Raw genomic sequence first — 24,048 nt, forward strand, 5'->3', positions numbered from 1 at the left:
CAGACCCACAAACGCTGGCTTAGTAACAACAATATGAACGATGCACGGAAAATTTCCCTGCCAGTTTCTGCATCGCACAGGGATTCTTTTTTTGAGTTTCTGCTCCTGCGGGTCCCACACAAGGTTTCAACTATCAGGGTTATTTGTTGTTGAACCCCAAGATGCAGAGATGGAGGCAGGCATTGAATGAGAAGAACACGATTCAATTAAATACTAAGACAAAAACAAAACCAAAAGGGTACAAACACAAAGCACGCACGAGGCGGATCATCAAACAAAAAGAGCTAGCCTGGGAGCTAGAAAATAACGAACAGGAGCTTAGCGTCGAAGCTAGCGGGTAGCAAACAGGCAAACAGAAATCGTACTTGTATAATGAAAAATAAAACGGAAGCAGGGAACAACAAACAGTAGGCTACAAACATCAACTGAATATAGCTTACCGCTACGCTGCAAAGCCAAGGTACGACACGACAGGAGCGATAACACATCACAAGAGCGACCAGACGTGACATCGACAAGACAATACAATGATCCAGCAACTGACACAAGACAAAGCAGGTACAAATAGGAGCGGGCTGATTGGCAACAGGTGTGGCCAGGTGCCAATCAGCCGCAGCTGAGGAGGAACACAGCACTCAGGGAACAAGACAGGAAGCTGACAAAATAAGAGCACTAGACAGGAACTAAGGACAGGAAATACTAAACACAGAGGAAACAGACAAATGCAGAGGAAAAAACTAAAACATAGACAAACTGTCAGGGGAAAGCCAGACAGCAACATTGTTTGTCAACACTATCTGCTCTCATTTTCTCGCACATTTTACCCTCTGATGTTCCGTGTACCTATACTCTGTCCTCCTCCTGTCTTGGCCTGCTGTGTGTGTGTGTGTGTGTGTGTGTGTGTGTGTGTTACACAGGACATCAATTTCCCCAAGTCCAGTGGACCCAGACATCCTTTATGTAATAGAAATGTGTAGGGGTGGTGTATGGTGTGTGGTAAATATCCCATCCATCCATTTTCTACCGCTTATTCCCTTTTGGGGTTGCGGGGGTCGCTGGCGCCTATCTCAGCTACAATCGGGCGGAAGGCGGGGTACACCCTAGACAAGTCGCCACCTCAGTGTGGTAAATATGTATTCTGATAATGTTCTTCACAGAAAATGAGCCAAAGTCAGTGAGTCTCAGTTTGAAAAATTAATTAATTGTATCATTTTTCTTTTGATAAAAAATGAAAACGGGTCCCATGAATTGATTAACGTGGAATAAGTTAAAAAACTTATTCGGGTGTTACCATTTAGTGGTCAATTGTACGGAATATGTACTGTACTGTGCAATCTACTAATAAAAGTTTCAATCAATCAATCAAAAACAGACCCAAACACCACACAAGGTTATAATTATCAAGTAGAAATGTCACTGGAGGACGAGGCTGAACATATTAAACACCGTGAAAGAGAATAAAGAAGTAGTTTAACAATTGTGTTGGTAATATTAAACTGTAAATAAATAAACATAACACATGTGATTCGTATCGGTGTTGATAATCGGTCGATCTCACTCATGGAATCAGCAGCATAAAACTGATCGAAACTTTTTCCCTTTTACGTATGCAGCCTTCAGTGAAAAAAGTTAGACACTACCACTATAAATGGTAAAAATTACTAGAAAATTTACACGGGAAAAAATGTACTTTGGCAAAAAATACTATAATTATAGTCATGCACTTGCTCATTGTCGCACTGTGCCTCAACCAAGCAGGAGGGCACTTCCTGTGACTTATTTTCAGACGACCGAGTTAGCCTCAACGGTCCCTAAACAGTCCCTTCCTTCCTGTGTCATCCATACCCGCAAAAAAAAAAAAAAAAAAAAAAAAAAGTCACTCTTGGCAACTGCAGTTCAAAGCAAGGTGTGTCCTTCTGTGCAAAACCTGAAGTGGCAAGGTGGGGCTCCAAAAAAGTCACGTCATCTGATATTGTAAATGTAGTTCTTAGGGCAAATCATACAAGCGAACTTAAACAGGTAATATTTGCACCCTGGGAACAATAATCACATTAGAAGAGGTGGATAACAATAAGTATTTTATAAAAACACACTCTTGTCAGTCACCCTGCGATGAGGTGGCGACTTGTCCAGGGTGTACACCGCCTTCCGCGCGATTGTAGCTGAGATAGGTGCCAACGCCCCCCGCGACCCCAAAAGGGAATAAGCGGTAGAAAATGGATGGATGGGTAACACTCGTCACTATATTTTGTCTAATGGTATATACATGCTTATTAATAAGGTTACATTACAGAATATTTGCACAAAAGGAGAAGCAGATCTTATTTAGTCTTCCTACCCCTTCTCTGTGCCTCTGCATTTACTGTCCGCTTCCCGTGTTTACTTTGTTCCACTGCACCCATTTTTCTAATCAGCGGGAAAGGAATACTCAAGAATCTTTGATAATAAATAGTCAGTAATGAGGGAACAAATGCAGGAGTAAACACCGACAGACACATTGTTTAATAATAAATGAATAAGACAGAACGGTAACACTTTAGTATGGGGAACACATAATCACCATTAATTAGTTGCTTATTAACATGCAAATTAATAACATATTAGCTCTAATTAGTTATTATTAAGTACTTATTAATGCCTTATTCTGCATGGCCTTGTGATACAGCCAGTAAGCCATTAACTAAGAGTCTTCCTTCAATAACCTCAGAATTATTGCTTATTCGTAACCCTAACCTTCACCCTTATATGTTCCCCTAGTGTCCAAATAACTCTGAATTAAGTCTTTGTTACTGTAAAAAGGAACTAATTAATGGTGAATATGTTCCCCATAGATAAGTTGATTGGCAACACTAAATTGGCCCTAGTGTGTGAATGTGAGTGTGAATGTTGTCTGTCTATCTGTGTTGGCCCTGCGATGAGGTGGCGACTTGTCCAGGGTGTACCCCGCCTTCCGCCCGACTGTAGCTGAGATAGGTGCCAGCGCCCCCCGCGACCCCAAAATGGAATAAGCGGTAGAAAATGGATGGATGGTTGGATGTTCCCCATACTAAAGTGTTACCGACAGAATATATGACATTTAAATGTTTAAAATAATACATGATGAATTCAGGATAAATGATAAGACACAGTTGTTGTCAGCTTTCGGCTTCCTTTAAATACCAACTGAACACCAAATGCTTGTCCTATCTGCCTGATATCAGGTTATTGCTCGAGTTCCTTTCTCATTACTACTCACTACTCAACTGCCAAAGAACTGTAGACACCTTAATATTTGTTGCTTCCTATACTGTATATACTGTAATACTATTTGATATTGTACTGGTACTGTATTTGATTACTGTACTTCTACCTGTACTAATACTTCTACCATAACTACTGCAACTCATTGTCTTGTAATTAATGTACATCAGAGCTATTAAATTTGTTGTATTTAGTGTATTAGATTCTGCAACTAGTGTTTGGATCCATCCCTCTGTACGCAATATCTGAAGCTTGGAAAAAAGCATTTCACTGCGGTGTACTCTGCATGTGACGAATAAAACTTTGAACCTTCAACATTTGATTAGGTTTCCAAAATGTTACTCCACATAAATCACCGCAAGATTGCACATAAACCTGGAGAATTCTTAACAGGTTGCGCCCAAATCTCGCCGCGCACAATAAATATCGGTCGGATCATTATGACAGCATTATGGATTTGGTACCAAATCTGATACTTTTTTCGACGCCGACCGATTCTCAGAATATATATACATATACATTTTAGATTAGATTAGATTAGATAGTACTTTATTTATTCCGTCAGGAGAGTTCCTTCAGGAAAATTACAATTTTCAGCACAATCCCATTCAAGATCAGACAAACATTACAGGGAGACAGAACAGGATCGCTGACGGGTCTGCCGGCTTCCAGCGCCCCTTACAAAAAAGGTGACATACAGGTAAACAAGGGGGGGGGGGGGGGAGAAAAGAATAGAAGATTAAAATAAAATAAAAAAATCGGTCTTAGCCTGGGCCCTGGAGTGGGGGTGCAGACTGAGGCCAAGGGGAAAAAAACAAACAAAAAAAAATAAAAATAAAATATGTATATGTATCTAGGCTTCACGGTGGCAGAGGGGTTAGTGCGTCTGCCTCACAATACGAAGTTCCTGCAGTCCTGGGTTCAAATCCAGGCTCGGGATCTTTCTGTGTGGAGTTTGCATGTTCTCCCCGTGAATGCGTGGGTTCCCTCCGGGTACTCCGGCTTCCTCCCACTTCCAAAGACATGCACCTGAGGATAGGTTGATTGGCAACACTAAAAAATTGGCCCTAGTGTGTGAATGTGAGTGTGAATGTTGTCTGTCTATCTGTGTGGGCCCTGCGATGAGGTGGCGACTTGTCCAGGGTGTACCCTGCCTTCCGCCCGATTGTAGCTGAGATAGGCGCCAGCGCCCCCCGCGACCCCGAAAGGGAATAAGCGGTAGAAAATGGATGGATGGATGGGTATATGTATCTCAAAGGCTTAATCAAACTCATTTTTTTATTTTTTATAAATGTTTTTATTGAATTTGACAGGTATTACAATGTACAATAGAACAACAGTCAACACATGTTCCCCTTTTTTTCCCACCCACTTCCAAGAACAGCAACCCAACCCATACCCCATACACACATAAACACCCCTCCCCCCAGGTCCTACATAAGTTAAAAGGTACAGTCACAAATGGAAAATAATTAGTACATCACTTTCTTCTCAACATAGGCAGATAGTAAATATACACCAGGAATAAATATAAAAAAATAAATAAAAAGAAGCTGGTTTATGAAAGGGGAACTTTTCATGTGTCCTGTAGCGTCTTTAATTTGGCTATGTAGTCAACCATACAGCCCCAAACAGAATAAAACTTCTCAGGTGCCCCCCTAAGATTGAACTTTATTTTTTCCAGATCTAAATACATCATAAGGTCTTTAAGCCATAAGGAGGCTTTGGGGCAGAAAGTTGACTTCCACTCCAGCAAAATTCTCCTACGTGCTAATAAGGATGCAAAGGCGATACTATCCTGAAATTTTCTCTTTATTTGGGGATCTGATACCGTCCCAAAAATAGCCATTTCTGCACATGGTGTCAGATTTAAATCCAGTGCCTTAGCAAGGTGTTTGAAAATAGTTGTCCAGTAATCCAGCAAATGGGGACAAGACCAAAACATGTGCGTCATGTTTGCAGGTGACATGTGACATCTGTTACAAGTATCCGAGATATTGGGATATATTTTGGAGAGTTTGGAATCAGTGAAGGCTTCACGGTGGCAGAGGGGTTAGTGCGTCTGCCTCACAGTCCTGGGTTCAAATCCAGGCTCGGGATCTTTCTGTGTGGAGTTTGCATGTTCTCCCCGTGAATGCGTGGGTTCCCTCCGGGTACTCCGGCTTCCTCCCACTTCCAAAGACATGCACCTGGGGATAGGTTGATTGGCAACACTAAATTGGCCCTAGTGTGTGAATGTGAGTGTGAATGTTGTCTGTCTATCTGTGTTGGCCCTGTGATGAGGTGGCGACTTGTCCAGGGTGTACCCCGCCTTCCGCCCGATTGTAGCTGAGATAGGCGCCAGCGCCCCCCCGCGACCCCAAAAGGGAATAAGCGGTAGAAAATGGATGGATGGATGGATGGACCCCTTTTTCCCAAAAGGGAATAAGCGGTAGAAAATGGATGGATGGATGGATGGAATTAGTGAAATAAATACGGTGGACTACCTTAAATTGTATTAAATTAAGCCTTGAACAGGATGTACTGTTAATTTGGGTTAAGGCAGAATCCCAATCTCCATCATCTATGGAGATTGGGAACTAATTTTTTTATTGATAATGTGTCTCTCACGATATATATTGAGCCCTATAACTGACGCCATGTTGTGCTTCTTTAGACACGTGAGACCTTGCACAAGCCATGGCGGTGAGGCAGAGGATCTTCAACTCCACTGCCCCCTTCTCCGGGTCGCCCCTCGTCGACCTGAAGGGCTCATACCCGAAATGTACCGCCACAGAGAAAGGCACGCAGCAGCAGCCGCAGCAGGAAGAAGAGGAGGAGGAGGAAGAGCCGTGGAAAAGCGGCAAAGTGGACTACACAGCGCTGAGCCCCTTGTTGAATAAAGTGCTGACTCAGGGGACTGCCGAGCAGGTTGGAGAAGCGCCGCTGAAGAGCTCCGCCTTCATCGCACAAGCCGAATGTAATTGTCTTTTTTAGATGTGTTTCAAAATTGGCTCCTTGGATGGTTTAACACTCCCCTCTCCTCAGGTGAAACCCAGGACTCCCAGGAGTTTAGTCCGTCCTGCTCCGAGCGCCCTTATGTTCCCTCCCCCAGCTGTTTCCTCGTCAGGTACTGCCATTCAAATAACATTTTTAAAAGTTGGTGTGATTAAAAATTATATTGTTTTGACGCTCGCTCATTCGTTCTCCAGTCTACAGCCGGAGCACAACAACGTGGCGTGTCCGACCACCGCCTTTGTCCAGGAGCCAAGCTGCTCGACGTCGACTCGTCGGCTCGGCCAGAGGAAGAAAGCGCGGAAACGGACCAAGCGCAGGGGTCGGAAAAAACAAGGCGGCAAGGAGGAGGAGGAAAGCTGCAGATACCGAGTAGCTTCTGGAGTCCCTGAGCAGGAGAGCGGGACTTCTTTAGAGCACATTTTGGTAAGAACAATGATCTAAAATTGACAAAAGTCTTAGGACACAGGGAATTGATCTTTCACTCCAGATTTCCCAATACTTTTTGTCTTTAGTAACAGTTCACTGTGGTGCTGACACTTTGATTGGTCCAATATTGGCATTCAAATTGAAATCATTTGTATTAAATATGACATTACGTGGGCTTCACGGTGGGAGAGGGGTTAGTGCGTCTGCCTCACAACACGAAGGTCCTGCTGTCCTGGGTTCAAATCCAGGCTCGGGTTCTTTCTGTGTGGAGTTTGCATGTTCTCCCCGTGAATGCGTGGGTTCCCTCCGGGTACTCCGGCTTCCTCCCACTTCCAAAGACATGCACCTGGGGATAGGTTGATTGGCAACACTAAATTGGCCCTAGTGTGTGAATGTGAGTGTGAATGTTGTCTGTCTGTCTGTGTTGGCCCTGCGATGAGCTGGCGATTTGTCCAGGGTGTACTCCGCCTTCCGCCCGATTGTAGCCGAGATAGGCGCCAGCGCCCCCCGCAACCCCGAAAGGGAATAAGCGGTAGAAAATGGATGGATGGATGGATGACATTACGTAGCCCTCCAGAAATATTTTCGTTACAGTCCTCGACATAATAAACATCCATCCATCCATCCATTTTCTACTGCTTATTCCCTTTTGGGGTCGCAGGGGGCGCTGGCGCCTGTCTCAGCTACAATCGGGCGGAAGGCGGGGTACACCCTGGACAAGTCGCCACCTTATCGCAGGGCCAACACAGATAGACAGACAACATTCACACTCACATTCACACACTAGGGCCAATTTAGTGTTGCCAATCAACCTATCGCCAGGTGCATGTCTTTGGAAGTGGGAGGAAGCCGGAGCACCCGGAGGGAACCCACGCATTCACGGGGAGAACATGCAAACTCCACACAGAAAGATCCCGAGCCTGGATTTGAACCCAGGTCTGCAGGACCTTCGTATCGTGAGGCAGACGCACTAACCCCTCTGCCACCGTGAATGAAAATATTGCCATTTTGGGAGTCGCAGTTCAGGACTTCCTTCATTGACAGTCCAACATGTGAAACCTTTAGATCAGGGGTGTCCAAACTTTTTTCACTTAGGGCCACATGCAGGGGGCCATTTTGATATTTTTCACTGTCAAAACCAATATTATCGGTTTTTTTTTAACCTTTAAGGCTCCCCTCAAGTTTGGTCGCAGGGAACCAAAAGTGTCTCAGATATAAAAGTAAGTCATATAGATAGATAGATAGATAGATAGATAGATAGTACTTTATTGATTCCTTCAGGAGAGTTCCTTCAGGAAAATTAAAATTCCAGCAGCAGTGTACAGAGTTGAGATCAATTTAAAAAAAGTAAACAATGAGGGTTTAAATGGAAACAAAATAGAGAAATATTACAATAAGAATAAAAAATAAAAAGCAACAATGGGAATAAAGATATAACAGTAAAATAAGAATATAACAAGAGAAAGTAGGCAGTAGTGACCATGTTATGAAAACGTATTGCACTGTTATTGTTTTGCATCCCCTGTCATCATTAAACCCTCCGCCCCAGAGAGGAGTTGTACAGTCTAATGGCGTGTGGGACAAAGGAGTTTTTGAGTCTATTAGTCCTGCACTTGGGATGAAGCAGTCTAGCACTGAACAGGCTCCTCTGGCTACTGATAATGCTATGCAGAGGGTGACTGGCATCATCCAGGATGCTCACTAGTTTGTCCACAGTCCTCTTCTCTGCCACAGTCACCAGTGAGTCCAGTTTCATTCCCATTGTAGAACTGGCCCGCCTGATCAGTTTCTCAAGTCAGGAGCTGTCCTTCTTAGATGAGATATATAAACAGTACAAGCTGAAAGTTTGGACACACCGTCTCATTCAATGAGTTTTCTTGATTTTCATGACTATTTACTTTGTAGATTGTCACTGAAGGCATCAAAACTATATATAAATATAATAAAGAAAACACATTGAATGAGAAGGTGCGTCCAAACTTTTGGCCTGTCTCGAGATCAACCTCAGGTCTATCAGTTGGTATAAAGCAGAAACATATATATGTTTTATTACCTTTAGTCAAAGATCACCGTTTTTTTTTAAATGCAAAAACACAAAATATGCATAATTTCCCCCCCCCAAAAAAAATCTAAGTGGAAATTTGATTGGAAGTAATTGGAGCCTTGATTAGGTCAATAGTACATAGAACCATTGTTTTTAATTAATTGAGCAATGACAGATTTAAAAAAATAAATTAAAAAAAACCCACTAAAACTCTTGTGAATTCAAAAAGGCTCCACTAATTAATGTGTTACAAATTAGTCAGACATTTCTTTATTTTTTCAACTTTAACACTTAAGTACGCCCCTTTTTGTCAAAGAAAACTTCATTTTTCATACAGCAAACACAAGTATGCAATGGTTTACCCCGAACAAATTTAAAAGTGGAATATTGGATGTGAAGTAATCGAAGCTATAATTAAGTCAATAATTCCATCCATCCATCCATCCATCTATTTTCTACCGCTTGTCCCTTTTGGGGTCGCGGGAGCTTATCTCAGCTGCATTCGGGCGATAGGCGGGGCACACCCTATTGATTTATTTTGATTGATTTTAATTCATTATTAATTTTTGAGCGATGACAAAAGAAAAAAACTCTGCATTTATTTCACTTTTTCACGTTTTTTTTTTTTAGTATTTTTAGAATTGGGCTGTTAAAAATGACTTCCGACACCCCTGCTTTGGATCATTACCATAGTGGTAGGACACTGTAGCTGTGATTTATAATGAGAAGATTTGCTTTTATAGATTTGACATTTTTTTGTGTGTCTGATCGAATGAAAGGCACAATTTTATAAATAAGGCCCCTGGTAATTAATGGTGTATCTATTAGAGCTTTGCTTTCTGCTCTCGTAGGACGAGTCGTTGCAAGGACAGAGGAGCCCCTTCAGTTCTTCTTGCTGCAGCAGTGTGGAGAGTTGTAAGGATCAGGATGCATCGCCCTCTTTATATAGCCCAAAAATCTTCAACACAGGGTCCAGCTGCTCCCCTCTGCCCTGGACGGGTTGTTTCAGCAATCCCCCGCACAGCCTCCACTCCTATGGGCAAGAGAGCGACTCCTTCAGCAGCGCCGGGGACTGCTCGCTGGCCCTCGCCGGGCTCCGGGGTAGCGTAAGTCAGGGGGACCGGTGCTACGCGGGGCCTTTTTTCAAAGACGTGGAGCGGGACGCGTGGGTGGAGGACGGCAAGGAGTGGCCGTCTCAGGACTCGGTCAGCAACGAGGGGATCATTTTTTACAATGAAGTAAGTTCTTCTCCAACCGCGTGTGAAGCGTATTCGTACTGAACTAATTCAACCTTTTTGTTGTAGAAACTCCAGCCCGTGGACTCCGAATATAAGGAAGGGAGGGAGTTTGTCCTGTCAGAGTTCCTCAAAGAAGGTTCCTATGGCGAAGTGCACAGTGCTCGAGATGTCAACACAGGCTTCAAATTTGCAGTCAAAAAGGTGACGTAAAAACAACGGTCTTCAACGCGTGGCTTGTGTTGTTTCTTTAACGTCCCGCTTCCTTCCCGTGCTGACAGGTCAACCTGAAGAGGTTCAACAGCGAGGAGGTGAGCACGTGGAGTGCCCTCAGATCTCTTCGCGTCCTGAAGCTCTTTGGAGTGGTCCGAGACGGCCCTTACATTTTCTTTCTGATGGACCACAAGTCAGGTAAAACACTACTTGTGGTGATTTTTAAAAGGCCTACTGAAACCCACTACTACCGACCACGCAGTCTGATAGTTTATATATCAATGATGAAATATTAACATTGCGACACATGCCAATACGGCCGGGTTAGTTTACTAAAGTGCAATTTTAAATTTCGCGCCGAAAAATCCTGCTGAAAACGTCTCGGTATGATGACGCCTGCGCGTGACGTCACGGATTGTGGAGGACATTTTGTGCCAGCATCGTGCCCAGTCGTCTGTTTTCATCGCAGTATTCTGGAAATCTGTGTTGGTTAATCTTTTGCGATTTGTTCAATGAACAATGGAGACATCAAAGAAGAAAGCTGTAGGTGGGGAAGCGGTGTATTGCGGCCGGCTTTAGCAATACAAACACAGCTGGTGTTTCATTGTTTACATTCCCGAAAGATGACAGTCAAGCTTTAACTATGGAACAGAGATGTAAAGCGAACATGGTTGGATTGGACCACACACACACAAAGTACAGTGTATTATGCAGCGATCATTTTTACCATTCTGTATTCTGAAGGCGATATATGTTTTGTGCTACTCCATCATCAATATCAGCAGCGTCCTCCTGACCGTCACCGTCAGCGTCAGGTTCAAAGCGGTATGGCTCTATCCCTTGTTGCGGTTGGGCCTGGCCGAGTGGTCCTGCCACCCCCACGGCTGCCACGGCGCCTCTCGAATCGCTCCCACTGCCCTCTAGTCTTTTTTTTTTTTCTAGTCCTTCACTCTCACTTTCCTCATCCACAAATCTTTCATCCTCACTCAAATTAATGGGAAAATTGTCGCTTTCTCGGTATAAACTCAACTCGTCGTGTTTGGAGGAAGAAGAATACCGAGTTGCATCAAAAGAACACCACACCTACTGTGATGCATGGGGGTGGAAACATCATGCTTTGGGGCTGTTTTTCTGCTAAGGGGACAGGACGATTGATCCGTGTTAAGGAAAGAATGAATGGGGCCATGTATCGTGAGATTTTGAGCCAAAACCTCCTTCCATCAGTGAGAGCTTTGAATGGTTGACCAAATACTTATTTTCCACCATAATTGACAAATAAATTCTTTAAAATTCCTACAATGTGAATTCCTGGATTTTCTTTTCACATTCTGTCTCTCACAGTTGAAGTGTACCTATGATGAAAATTATAGACCTCTGTCATCATTTTAAGTGGGAGAACTTGCACAATCGGTGGCTGACTAAACCCTTTTTTGCCCCACTGTACATAGATGTCATATTGACCACACCTCCAGCCATTTCTCCACCACCGTGTATATAGTAACAGTCTGAAACCCTGAAGTGCTTCTTGATAAGTTCTTCTCCACTTGAGACTTCCCCGACTACTGATAGCTGAGAGCAGTCTTGTTTGCAACAATGGCGCTCCGAGTCACACCGCGTCCGGTCCGGTTCGTCTTTTAACACTGCTTGCGTCAAAGTCTCACCAATGTGGAGATGTGTTATTGATGAGGCAAGAGTGGAAGAAGAAGTCCATAAAAAGTTGTTTTCAAAAGGTGTTCATCTTAAGAATGTCACAGTAAATATGGCGCCAAGATTAACCGCCTGTTGTGGTTGTTGGCACTGTCACTTTTAACCTGGAAATGTACAGTTTTTCCCTGATCGATCGCCCAGGTTGGGGTCGTGACAGAAAATTACTGAGAAACGCTGGTTTATGTCGACATGCTTTGAAAATGTTTTTAACTTCATTCGTATCGCTCATTTTTTTTTTTTTTTTTACTATAGTAAATTTGTGATCAGATGGCATGGCATGGTAGAGTGGCTGTGCCAGCAATCTGACGGTTCCTGGTTCAATCCCCACCTTCTACCATCCTAGTCACGTCCGTTGTGTCTTTGGGCAAGACACTTCACCCTTGCTCCTGATGGGTCCTGGTGAGCGCCTTGCATGGCAGCTCCCGTCGTCAGTGTGTGAATGGGCGAATGTGGAAATACTGTCAAAGCGCTTTGGGCGGTATAGCTCGGTTGGTAGAGTGGCCGTACCAGCAACTTGAGGGTTGCAGGTTCGAATCCCGCCTCCGCCATCCTAGTTTCTGCCATTGTGTCCTTTGGCAAGACACTTTACCCACCTGCTCCCAGTGCCACCCACACTGGTTTAAATGTAACTTAGATATTGGGTTTCACTATGTAAAGCGCTTTGAGTCACTAGAGAAAAGCGCTATATAAATATAATTCACTTCACTTAAATAAAGGGGTATAAAAGCGCTATACAAGTACAACCCATTTACCATCATCAGGAAAGGAATTGTCATAGTAGAAAGTAATTTATTCTCTTAATTCTTGGCTGACATTCAACTAACAAAATGCACCCAGTTGCAGAAATTATGTTCAAAAACTCCTATGGGTTCAAAACTCCATTACCATGAGACATTCTTTGTATGTTTCTGGCGAAATAACGAGTGAACATGCAAGCAATGTCTATTTTCGGTTAATCAGGCTCCTTTTGGAATCATTTCTCCCTCCAGGCTCGCTGGGCCAGCTCATTCTCCAACGGGGGCGTTTGCCAGAGGACCTCAGCCTCTATTACCTGTTGCAAGTCGGAACGGCACTGGAGTACCTGGCCAAGAAAAAGGTGGCGCATCTAGACGTCAAAGGTACTTGAAGGGATATTTATGTTCTCATTAGGGTCAGGGGGAATGTGACACACACACATATGTATATATGTGACACACACATACATATATACAGATACATACATATATACACATACATACATATATACCCATACATACACATATACCCATACATACACACATATATATATATATATATACATACCCATACATACACATATATATATATATACCCAAACATACATATATATATATACATATACACATATACATATATATATATACATATACATATATACATATATATATATATACACATGTATATATATATACATGTGTATATATATATACATATACATATATATATACACATATACACATATATATACATATATATATATATCCATCCATCCATTTTCTACCGCTTATTCCCTTTTGGGGTCGCGGGGGGTGCTGGCGCCTATCTCAATCGGGCGGAAGGCGGGGTACACCCTGGACACGTCGCCACCTCATCACAGGGCCAACACAGATAGACAGACAACATTCACACTCACATTCACACACTAGGGCCAATTTAGTGTTGCCAATTAACCTATCCCCAGGTGCATGTCTTTGGATGTGGGAGGAAGCCGGAGTACCCGGAGGGAACCCACGCATTCACGGGGAGAACATGCAAACTCCACACAGAAAGTTCCCGAGCCTGGATTTGAACCCAGGACTGCAGGAACTTCCTATTGTGAGGCAGACGCACTAACCCCTCTGCCACCGTGAAGCCTATATATATATATATATATATATATATATATATATATATATATATATATATATACATATATATATACATATATATATAGACACAAACACACATACATACATTATCAGTTTATACATTGTATTACTTTAATTTATTTTCACGTAAAAACCCTAATTTTTAAGGTGTGGCGACTCTTATTTTGCTAAGTAATAGTAGTAGTGACTTCTTTGTTCATTTGCAGAATTTGGTCAACTTCCTGTTGTCACTTTATGTAACTGCGCATGAAAGTGACGATGAGGCCACATTGGGGCCTACTGGAGTCTGATATAGATCACATTTTACTTGTAGTCTAGACCAGTGGTCCCCAACCTTTTTGTATCCGCTTAATAATTTGTCCCGCGGCCCGGGGGGAACCTTTTTTTTTTTTTTTTTTTTTTCTTTGTCATGAAAAAGGGACGTTTTTGTGGTTGGTGCACTAATTCTAAGTGTATATTGTGTTTTTTATGTTGATTTAATAAAAAAAAAAAAAAAAAATTATTATTATTTTTTTTTTTTAATAAAAATGAATAAAAAATTATTCTACGGCCCGGTACCAATCGGACCACGGCCCGGTGGTTGGGGACCACTGGTCCAGACAGTCTAAATTTTGCCCTGAATTAAGCATTTTCAAGCATAAACATAGCTAAATTAACCAAACATGCAGATACTACAGAAGTGTTGGCCTCTAGAAGAGACCAAAACAATCAGATCGCGTTGTTCAGTATCGTGGCCACTGATTGGCTTTGCATTAGCATGCTAACTTTTTCAGACAATTTTCCAGCCAAACGCCTCACTCATATAACTTGGCACTTGATACATGCTAACTATTAGCAATCCAACAGTAGCAAGCTAACTTTTTTAGCCAGTTTTACAGCCGACTACCTCAGAGTCACATAACCTGGTACTTGCTAACTGTTAGCATGCTAACCTTTTAAAACAAATTTTACATGCATACACTTCATAGTCATACGATTTGGTGATGACGCATTCCAACTATTTGCAGGCTAACGTTAGCATTTAAGTTCCGCTTGCGCATTTCAGCAGCTTTCAAATTAGCATTCACGCGCAATTTATCCCAAAATTGCAGGTTTTATCCGGCCCACAGGAGGAGTTTGCTAAGTATAATAATGAGCGAACATTTTTGAATGAAATAAACTGCTGTTCTAAATGTGTCCACTAGATGTCACAATAGCAATTCTTTATATATTTGTAGACTATGCTACACATGTAAAAGTAAATAAACAACATGATGTTAGTGCACCAGTCAAGGAAAATGAGAAAACTATGTAAATAACACCCTGTAATTTGATTTTGATATTATTTTTTTTATCTTGACACATTGAAAATGAACACCAATGAGTTGACTGATGAACATTAGCAAATAATTTATTCAGAAAGTATAAATAACGAAAAATAAAGAGAATACTATTAACCACGATATATAAGTGTAAAAAAAAAAATTAACTGTTAAATGTGGCCCCCGCGACTCCAAAAGGGACAAGCGGTGTCCGCTCTGAGATCAGTAGATCGTGAGTTCAAACCCCGGCCGAGTCACACCAAAGACTATAAAAATAGGACCTATTGACTACCTGCTGGGCACTCAGCATCAAGGGATGGAATTGTGGGTTAAATCACCAAAAATGATTCCCGGGCGTGGCCACTGCTGCTGCTCACTGCTCGCCTCACCTCCCAGGGGATGGGTCAAACGTAGAGGTTAATTTCACCACACCTAGTGTGTGTGTGTGTGAGACCATCATCGGTACTTTAATTTGAACTTTTAACATGTGGCCCTCTGTGACGTGGCCCTCAATGAAAAGTTTGACGCCCTGGACCAAAAGGGTATGGATACTTGCTAAATATAAGTAACATAAATAAATCAGCAACGCTGATCTGTCTTATTATGCTCTGGCAGACCAGGTACTGTCATATCAATTGTCTCCTAACTTATAAATCTGTTATTCTCAAACTGGTACGTGAGCTCACTTAATTATAAGTAGGTATTATTTATTAAGTATCACTTACTGTACAAACTGTGGGTAATGTTAGTGGCCAAAAACATTAAATATTAGGGCTGCGAATCTTTGGGTGTCTCACGATTCGATTCAGTATCGATTTTTGGGATCACAATTCAATTCAAAATCGATTTTTTTTTTCAAAACAACACGATTCTCAATTCAAAAACGATTTTTTCCCGATTTAAAAGGATTCTCTATTCATTCAATACATAGGATTTCAGCAGGATCTACCCCAGTCTGCTGATATGCGAGCAGACTAGTAGATTTTTGTAAAAAGCTTTTATAATTGTAAAGGACAATGTTTTATCAACTGATTGCAATAATGTAAATTTGTTTCAACTATTAAACGAACCAAAAATATAACTTATTTTATCTTTCTGAAAATATTGGACACAGTGTGTTGTCAAGCTTATAAGATGCGATGCAAGTGTAAGCCACTATTGATCTTTTTTTTAATTTTTATAATTGTCTAATGATAATGTCAATGAGGGATTTTTAATCACTGCTATGCAGAAATTATAACTAATATTGATACTGTTGTTGATAATATTCATTTTTGTTTCACTACTTTTGGTTTGTTCTGTGTCGTGTTTGTGTCTCCTCAATTGCTCTGTTTATTGCACTTCTGAGTGTTGCTGGGTCAGGTTTGGTTTTGGAATTGAATTGCATTGTTATGGTATTGTTTTGTTGGATTGATTAGAAAAAAAAAACAATTTAAAAAAAAAAATGGGAATCTATTCTGAATCGCACAGCGTGAAAATCGCGATTCAAATTCAAATCGATTTTTTCCCCACACCCCTATTAAATATACTTGTAAAATAAAACCTCTGGCTTGTTTTTGATAAATACTTAGGCCTACTACGCTACTGTATTTTAATGTTGGTCATAATGGGGTTTTCTAAGGTGGTACTTGAGAACCGCTGCTATAAATACTTTAGTGTGACTATAAAAGAGCAAATCACAAATCAAGGTTAAAGTAATAGGAAAAGTATAATAACAGTTCCGGCTTTTGATTGGTCGTCATGGAGACGTCTGTTGTGCAGCTGTCTGCTTTGGGCCCAGCGTGGATTTACAGCACCTGTGTTGCGAAACCGGACCGCCACCGAGAGAAGCAGGGACGGGAATTTCCCACAGTGACTCACCGCTGCTTGGAAAGCCACGGCGCATGCGCCACGGTGGTGGTGGTGGTGGAGGTGGAGGGGGGGACATGAGGAGCAGGAAGTCGTTAGGAGAAGTGGAGGAGGTGTGCGAGGACAGAGATCAGAGAAAAGGCTGATTGTAAAAGAAAACAAAAAACGAAACTAAACGCCAGCTTTTATTTGTCAGGCGCCACCTGGTGGTTGTGTCAACCGCTACTTTGTCCTCCCGCAGCTGTTCCTTCACGTGTCCCCTCTCTTACTTCCCCGCCTTCGTTTCTGTGCAGCTGCTCTGTTTGCAATTATACTGTCCTCTAACTATGCACAAGTCATGGAAGTCACCCAAGCTCCACTTTTCTTTTTTTTGTCGTCCCCCTCAGCCGACAACGTGTTGCTGTCAGAGGACGGACGAAACTGCTTCCTGTGTGACTTCGGACACGCAGAGAGACTAGACACGGGGGGACAGAGCCTCAGCGGTTCCAGAGGTAAACAGCAGTTTAGACCCCTCACGCTTCAGCAAACACATCTTGTCAAGGTACAAGACTACAGAAAGTCAAGATAGATATACTTTGGAGTAGTCAGCACACAGCTTGTATTTACCCCCGATGGAAATAAGTCAACACAGCCATATTTAATAGCAAATAGTTGGTAAGGTAAATAATAGTGTTTTACCTGTAATCAGGCTTTGGTCACAGTCTGGGTTTTGCAGGAGTGCACTGAGGAGCTGCGGTTCAACGTGATGTACTGTATTTTCCGGACTATAGGGCGCACCAATGAGCGGGTCAAGTCAGGTTTTTTTTCCATACAAAAGGCGCATCGGATTATAGAGTGCATTATAGGGGTCATATTATTATTTTTTTTAAATGTACAACACTATCTATTTACCGGTCGATCTACGTTCCCATCCTCACCTATGGTCATGAGCTTTGGGTCATGACCGAAAGGATAAGATCACGGGTACAAGCGGCCGAAATGAGTTTCCTCCGCCGTGTGGCGGGGCTCTCTCTTAGAGATAGGGTGAGAAGCTCTGCCATCCGGGAGGAACTCAAAGTAAAGCCGCTGCTCCTTCACATCGAGAGGAGCCAGATGAGGTGGTTCGGGCATCTGGTCAGGATGCCACCCGAACGCCTCCCTAGGGAGGTGTTTAGGGCACGTCCAACCGGTAGGAGGCCACGGGGAAGACCCAGGTCACGTTGGGAAGACTATGTCTCCCGGCTGGCCTGGGAACGCCTCGGGATCCCCCGGGAAGAGCTAGACGAAGTGGCTGGGGAGAGGGAAGTCTGGGCTTCCCTGCTTAGGCTGCTGCCCCCGCGACCCGACCTCGGATAAGCGGAAGATGATGGATGGATGATGGATGGACAACACTATCTTGTGGTCTACATAACATGTACAGTAATGATGGTTCTTTGGTCAAAATGTTGCATAGATTATGTTTTACAGATCATCTTCACGCCCCTTTCAGACAGTCGCTTCTGTATTTTTAAGTAACAAGTGTTTTGTTTTGTTTGTAATCTTTTATATGACAATGTTATTCAAATAAAAATTACAAAAAAAGAAAACCATGGAAACAGTGACATTTACGTGGACCCCGCCTTAAACAAGTTGAAAAACGTGTTCAGTTGTTACCATTTCGTGGCCAATTGTACGGAATATGTACTGTACTGTGCAATCTACTAATAAAATTTTTCAATCAATCAATCAAAACATAATTGTCGTAAACCAAGTACAAACCCCGTTTCCATTTAAGTTGGGAAATTGTAAATATAAACTAAATACAATGATTTGCAAATCCTTTTCAACCCATATTCAGTTGAATGCACTACAAAGACAAGATATATGATGTTCAAACTCATATACTTAATTTAAAAAAAACAAAAAAAACTTAGAATTTCATGGCTGCAACACGTGCTAAAGTAGTTGGGAAAGGGCATGTTCACCACTGTGTTACATCACCTTTTCTTTTAACAACACCAAATAAACGTTTGGGAACTGACGAAACTTATTGTTGAAGCTTTGAAAGTGGAATTATTTCCCATTCGTGTTTTATGTAGAGCTTCAGTCGTTTAACAGTCCGGGGTCTCCGCTGTCGTATTTTACGCTTCATAAGGCGCCACACATTTTCGATGTGAAACAGGTCTGGATTGCAGGCAGGCCAGGAAAGTACCCGCACTCTTTTACTACGAAGCCACGCTGTTGTAACACATGGTTTGGCATTGTCTTGCTGAAATAAGCAGGGGCGTCCATGATAACGTTGCTTGGATGACAACATATGTTGCTCCAAAACCTGTATGGACCTTTCAGCATTAATGGTGCCTTCACAGATGTGTAAGTTACCCATGCCTTGGGCACTAATACACCCCCATACCAACACAGATGCTGGCTTTTGAACTTCGCGCCTAAGACAATCCGGATGGTTATTTTCCTCTTTGTTCCGGAGGACACCACGTCCACAGTTTCCAAATATAATTTGAAATGTGGACTCGTCAGACCACAGGACACTTTTCCACTTTGCATCAGTCCATCTTAGATAAGCTCGGGCCCAGCGAAACCAGCGGCGTTCCTTGGTGTGGTTGATAAATGGGTTTCGCTTTGCATAGCAGAGTTTTAACTTGCACTTACAGATGTAGCGACCGACTGTAGTTACTGACAGTGTTTTTTTTAAGTGTTCCTGAGCCTGTGTGGTGATATCCTTTACACGCCGATGTCTGTTTTTGATGCAGTACCGCCTGAACGAACCAAAAGTCAGTAATATCATCGCTTACGTGCAGTGATTTCTCCAGATTCTCTGAACCTTTTGATGATTTTACGGACCATAGAGGGTAAAATCCGTAAATTCCTTGTAATAGCTCGTTCAGAAATGTTGTTCCAAAACTGTTCGACAATTTGCTTACAAAGTGGTGACCCTCACCCCATTCTTGTTTGTGAATTACTTAGCATTTCATGGAAGCTGCTTTTTTATACCCAATCATGGCACTTAACTGTTCCCAATTAGCCTGCACACCTGTGTGATGTTCCAAATAAGTGTTTGATTAGAATTTCTCAACTTTATCAGTATTTATTGCCCCCTTTCCCAACTTCTTTGTCATGTGTTGCTGGCATCAAATTCTAAAGTTAAGGATTATTTGCACAAAAAAAAAAATGTTTATCAGTTTGAACATCAAATATGTTGTCTTTGTAGCATATTCAACTAAATATGGGTTGAAAATGATTCGCAAATCATTGTATTCTGTTTATATTTAAATCCAACACAATTTCCCAACTCATGGAAACGGGGTTTGTAGACAGGAAGTGACCTTGTCTTCATTTATTGAACAACACCTGTTCAATAAATGACACGAGCAAGTACCAGTAAACAAGCAAAACCAAAACTTTGATTGAGAATATGGAACAATTACACACGGCGTTCAAAAATCCGTCAAAAATGTCTTATTATGGCTACCATAGTCAGAAATACTGTTCTTCAACATACCTGCAGAAAATAGTTCTTCTCAGCTTTCTCTATGTTTACATGATCACACTTTGCGCTATTTTATTACAGTTTATTAAGCATTTTAACATATTTTTTTTATTTTTGCACCTTAATTTTAAGAGTTTATTGTTAAATGTTCAATGTGATTTTAGAATTGTGTTTGCATTGAATGTTTTCCTTTCCTTTCTGCCTTAATAGCTGAAAGGATTACAACCAGAGGAATGTTACATTTGACATAAAATTGTTTACATGTCATATTTTTCTCCTTTTCCTTACTTTCGATAGGTCCTAAACTATATCAATAATTATCGATATCGACCGATAGAAAACACTTATATCGTCATACAGTTTCAGCCATATCGCCCAGACCAAAATGCTTCACAAGCTGTACACTGACTACTCTGAAGTACTTTCAATAGCAACGTGCCTTGACAAGATACAGTCATAAAAAATGTTAGCAAAAAATGTGAGACCCGGTACTTTGTCCTTCGTCCTCTCGCAGAACTCAAAGGCACCGAGACGCACATGGCCCCCGAGATCGTGAGAGGTGAGCCCCGCGGTGCCAAAGCAGATGTGTGGAGCAGCTGCTGTATGTTACTGCACATGCTCAATGGGTGTCAGCCCTGGACGCGATATTACACCTGTAGACTCTTCCTGAAGGTACACACGCACACACTACACCAGGGGTCACCAACGCGGTGCCCGCGGGCACCAGGTGGCATGAGTTGCAATGTTAATATTTCATCATTGATATATAAACTATCAGACTGCGTGGTGGGCAGTAGTTTGATTGATTGATTGATTGATTGTTTTATTAGTAGATTGCACAGTACAGTACATATTCCGTACAATTGACCACTAAATGGTAACACCCGAATAAGTTTTTCAACTTGTTTAAGTCGGTGTCCACGTTAATCAATTCATGGTACAAATATATACTATCAGCATAATACAGTCATCACACAAGTTAATCATCATAGTATATACATTGAATTATTTACATTATTTACAATCCGGGGGGTGGGTGGGAAGCTTTGGTTGATAGGGACGGCGTGGCGCAGTGGGAGGGTGGCTGAGCGCAACCCGAGGGTCACTGGTTCAAATCCCACCTAGAACCAACCTCGTCACGTCCGTTGTGTCCTGAGCAAGACACTTCACCCTTGCTCCTGATGGGTGCCGGTTGGCGCCTTGCATGGCAGCTCCCTCCATCGGTGTGTGAATGTGTGTGTGAATGGGTAAATGTGGAAGTAGTGTCAAAGCGCTTTGAGTACCTTGAAGGTAGAAAAGCGCTATACAACTACAACCCATTTATCATTTATTTATTTATATCAGAACTTCAGTCATCAACAATTGCATCAACAGAGAAATGTGGACATTGAAACAGTGTAGGTCTTATTTATAAATAAATGGGTTGTACTTGTATAGCGCTTTTCTACCTTCAAGGTACTCAAAGCGCTTTGACACTACTTCCACATTTACCCATTCACACACACATTCACACACTGATGGAGGGAGCTGCCATGCAAGGCGCCAACCAGCAACCATAAGTAGGATATGTACAGCCAGCAGAGAACATAGAGAGTTCAGATAGCATAAGAACAAGTATATACATTAGAAGTACATTTGAGTTGTTTATAATCCGGGGAGATGGGATGTGAATGGAGGAAGGTATTAGTAAAGTGTTGAAGTTGCCTGGAGGTGTTGTTTTAGATTGGTTTTGAAGGAATATAGAGATGCCCTTACTTTATACCTGTTGGGAGTGCATTCCACATTGATGTGGCATAGAAAGAGAATGAGTTAAGACCTTTGTTAAATCGAAATCTGGGTTTAATGTGGTTTGTGGAGCTCCCCCTGGTGTTGTGGTTATGGCGGTCATTTACGTTAAGGAAGTAGTTTGACATGTACTTCGGGATCAAGGAGGTGTAGCGGATTTTATAGACTAGGCTCAGTGCAAGTTGTTTTACTCTGTCCTCCACCCTGAGCCAGCCCACTTTGGAGAAGTGGGTTGGATTGAGGTGTGATCTGGGGTGGAGGTCTAAAAGTAACCGGATTAGCTTATTAAGTAGTGGGTTTCAGTAGGCCTTTGAGTGTAGCCATGTTTACTTTCTGTATTATTGCCTGTAAAAAAATGCTTACTTTAGTACGACAAACTGTAGTGTCGTCACCGTTGTCACGGTTACAGATCGCCAACGAGCCGCCGCCGCTCCGAGAGATCCCGCCCCACTGCGGCCGCCTCACGGTGGGGATCATGCAGGCGGGGCTGCAGAAGGACCCCAACAAGAGAGCGTCGGCCAGGGACTTGAAGGAAAGAACGGCCAGAGCTCTCCGAGAAGGTTGGTGTCTTTGACAAAAGCTTTTGTCGATTTGAAGAAGTTCAAACGTTCTTTGATGGCTTGCAGTCGGAGGTCTGAGAAGCCCGTCCAGCAGATTGTACGCCGAGCCGCTTCATTTCGCCAAAAAGCCACCCGACTCCCTGCCGGCCGTCCTAAATGAAGGCGAGGAGCGACAAGACCAGACGAGGAGGATCCTGCAGCTGGACGAGGAAGAGGAGGCCGACGTGTCGAAGATTCCCTTGTTTTTCCAGCCCGGGCGCAAAATGACCACCGTGCCCGAACTGGAGCTCCGTAAACTGGAGAGAGGTGCGCCTCGTGTCTCTCCAGGATCTTTTCTTGTGGCTCCTCTAGAACGCGGTTGTTTGTGCACAGATTTCTACCTGAGCAGCTTGTCCCAGCTTCACTCTGCCGAGATGCAGGAGCAGCTCCTATCCTGTCTCAGCAGCGACCCCTACTGCAACAGGAAGGTACTGACCCATTGAATAGATCCCAGGTGTCAAACTCCAGATCTGATCGTTTTATAAGGGCCGCAAACTATTTGTTTATCTATCTTCTTTTGGACAGAAAATAAATAATGAAGTTGCGTATACCGTATTTCCTTGAATTGCCGCAGGGCATATAGTATGCACCTGCCTTGACTTACTCACTTCCCAAAATAATTAGCGCATGCTTAGTATTACCGCCTGATCCAACTCGTGACAGTTCCCCTGTCATCATGTTCAAAATGTAGGAGGCTGATTTCAATACCGGTAATTTGAAATCGCATAAAGGGAAAAAGAATTAAGAGCTATTCAGTAGGATTTAAAGTCCAAGTTTACATCACACTCAAATTTTTACTGCATACCTTTGGTAAGTGCCGGAGTGAGAAGAGGTTTTAGAATAATTAGCGCATGCTTACTTTTACCGCATGCCTTTGGTAAGCACAGGAGTGAGAAGAGGTTTTAAATTCATTAGCGCCCCGGCGGCAATTCAAGGAAATACGGTATTTTAAATACGGACGTTCCGATCAAGGTGATGAGTGAGATCGGCTGATACCAGGCCAAAAGTTTGGAGACACCTTTTCCCCATTCAATGAATCTTTATTTTCATGACTATTGTCACTGAAGGCATCAAAACTATGAATGATCACATGTGGAGTTATCTACTTCACGAAAAAAAGGTGAAATAACTGAAAACATGTTTTCTATTCCAGTTTGTTCAAAATAGCCACGGTTTGCTCGGATTACTACTTGGCATTCTCTTCATGAGCTTCAAGCACACCTGTGACGTGAAAACCATTTCAAGTGACTACCTTTCGAAGCTCATCGAGAGAATGCCTTGAGTGTCACACCAGTAATACAATA

The 24,048-nt window shown here is 42.4% G+C and overlaps 1 protein-coding gene across 2 annotated transcripts in view; it reads left to right on the forward strand.

Moving 5' to 3' along the window:
- map3k14a (mitogen-activated protein kinase kinase kinase 14a) overlaps positions 1-24,048 on the forward strand; it is a 50,044-nt gene that overhangs the window by 21,080 nt on the left and 4,916 nt on the right. For both annotated transcript variants that reach the window (XM_061905377.1, XM_061905376.1), the window contains exons 2-13: positions 5,897-6,199; positions 6,268-6,349; positions 6,432-6,660; positions 9,559-9,945; positions 10,012-10,146; positions 10,224-10,353; positions 12,852-12,980; positions 17,284-17,388; positions 20,875-21,032; positions 22,555-22,705; positions 22,772-23,011; positions 23,078-23,172. In XM_061905377.1, coding sequence (XP_061761361.1) covers positions 5,920-6,199; positions 6,268-6,349; positions 6,432-6,660; positions 9,559-9,945; positions 10,012-10,146; positions 10,224-10,353; positions 12,852-12,980; positions 17,284-17,388; positions 20,875-21,032; positions 22,555-22,705; positions 22,772-23,011; positions 23,078-23,172 — 2,121 coding nt within the window. In that variant the 5' untranslated portion in view covers positions 5,897-5,919. The remainder of the gene's footprint in view (positions 1-5,896; positions 6,200-6,267; positions 6,350-6,431; positions 6,661-9,558; positions 9,946-10,011; positions 10,147-10,223; positions 10,354-12,851; positions 12,981-17,283; positions 17,389-20,874; positions 21,033-22,554; positions 22,706-22,771; positions 23,012-23,077; positions 23,173-24,048) is intronic.

The sequence above is a fragment of the Nerophis ophidion genome, linkage group LG07 (assembly GCF_033978795.1).
Source record: "Nerophis ophidion isolate RoL-2023_Sa linkage group LG07, RoL_Noph_v1.0, whole genome shotgun sequence".
In the NCBI taxonomy this organism is placed as follows: Eukaryota; Metazoa; Chordata; class Actinopteri; order Syngnathiformes; family Syngnathidae; genus Nerophis; species Nerophis ophidion.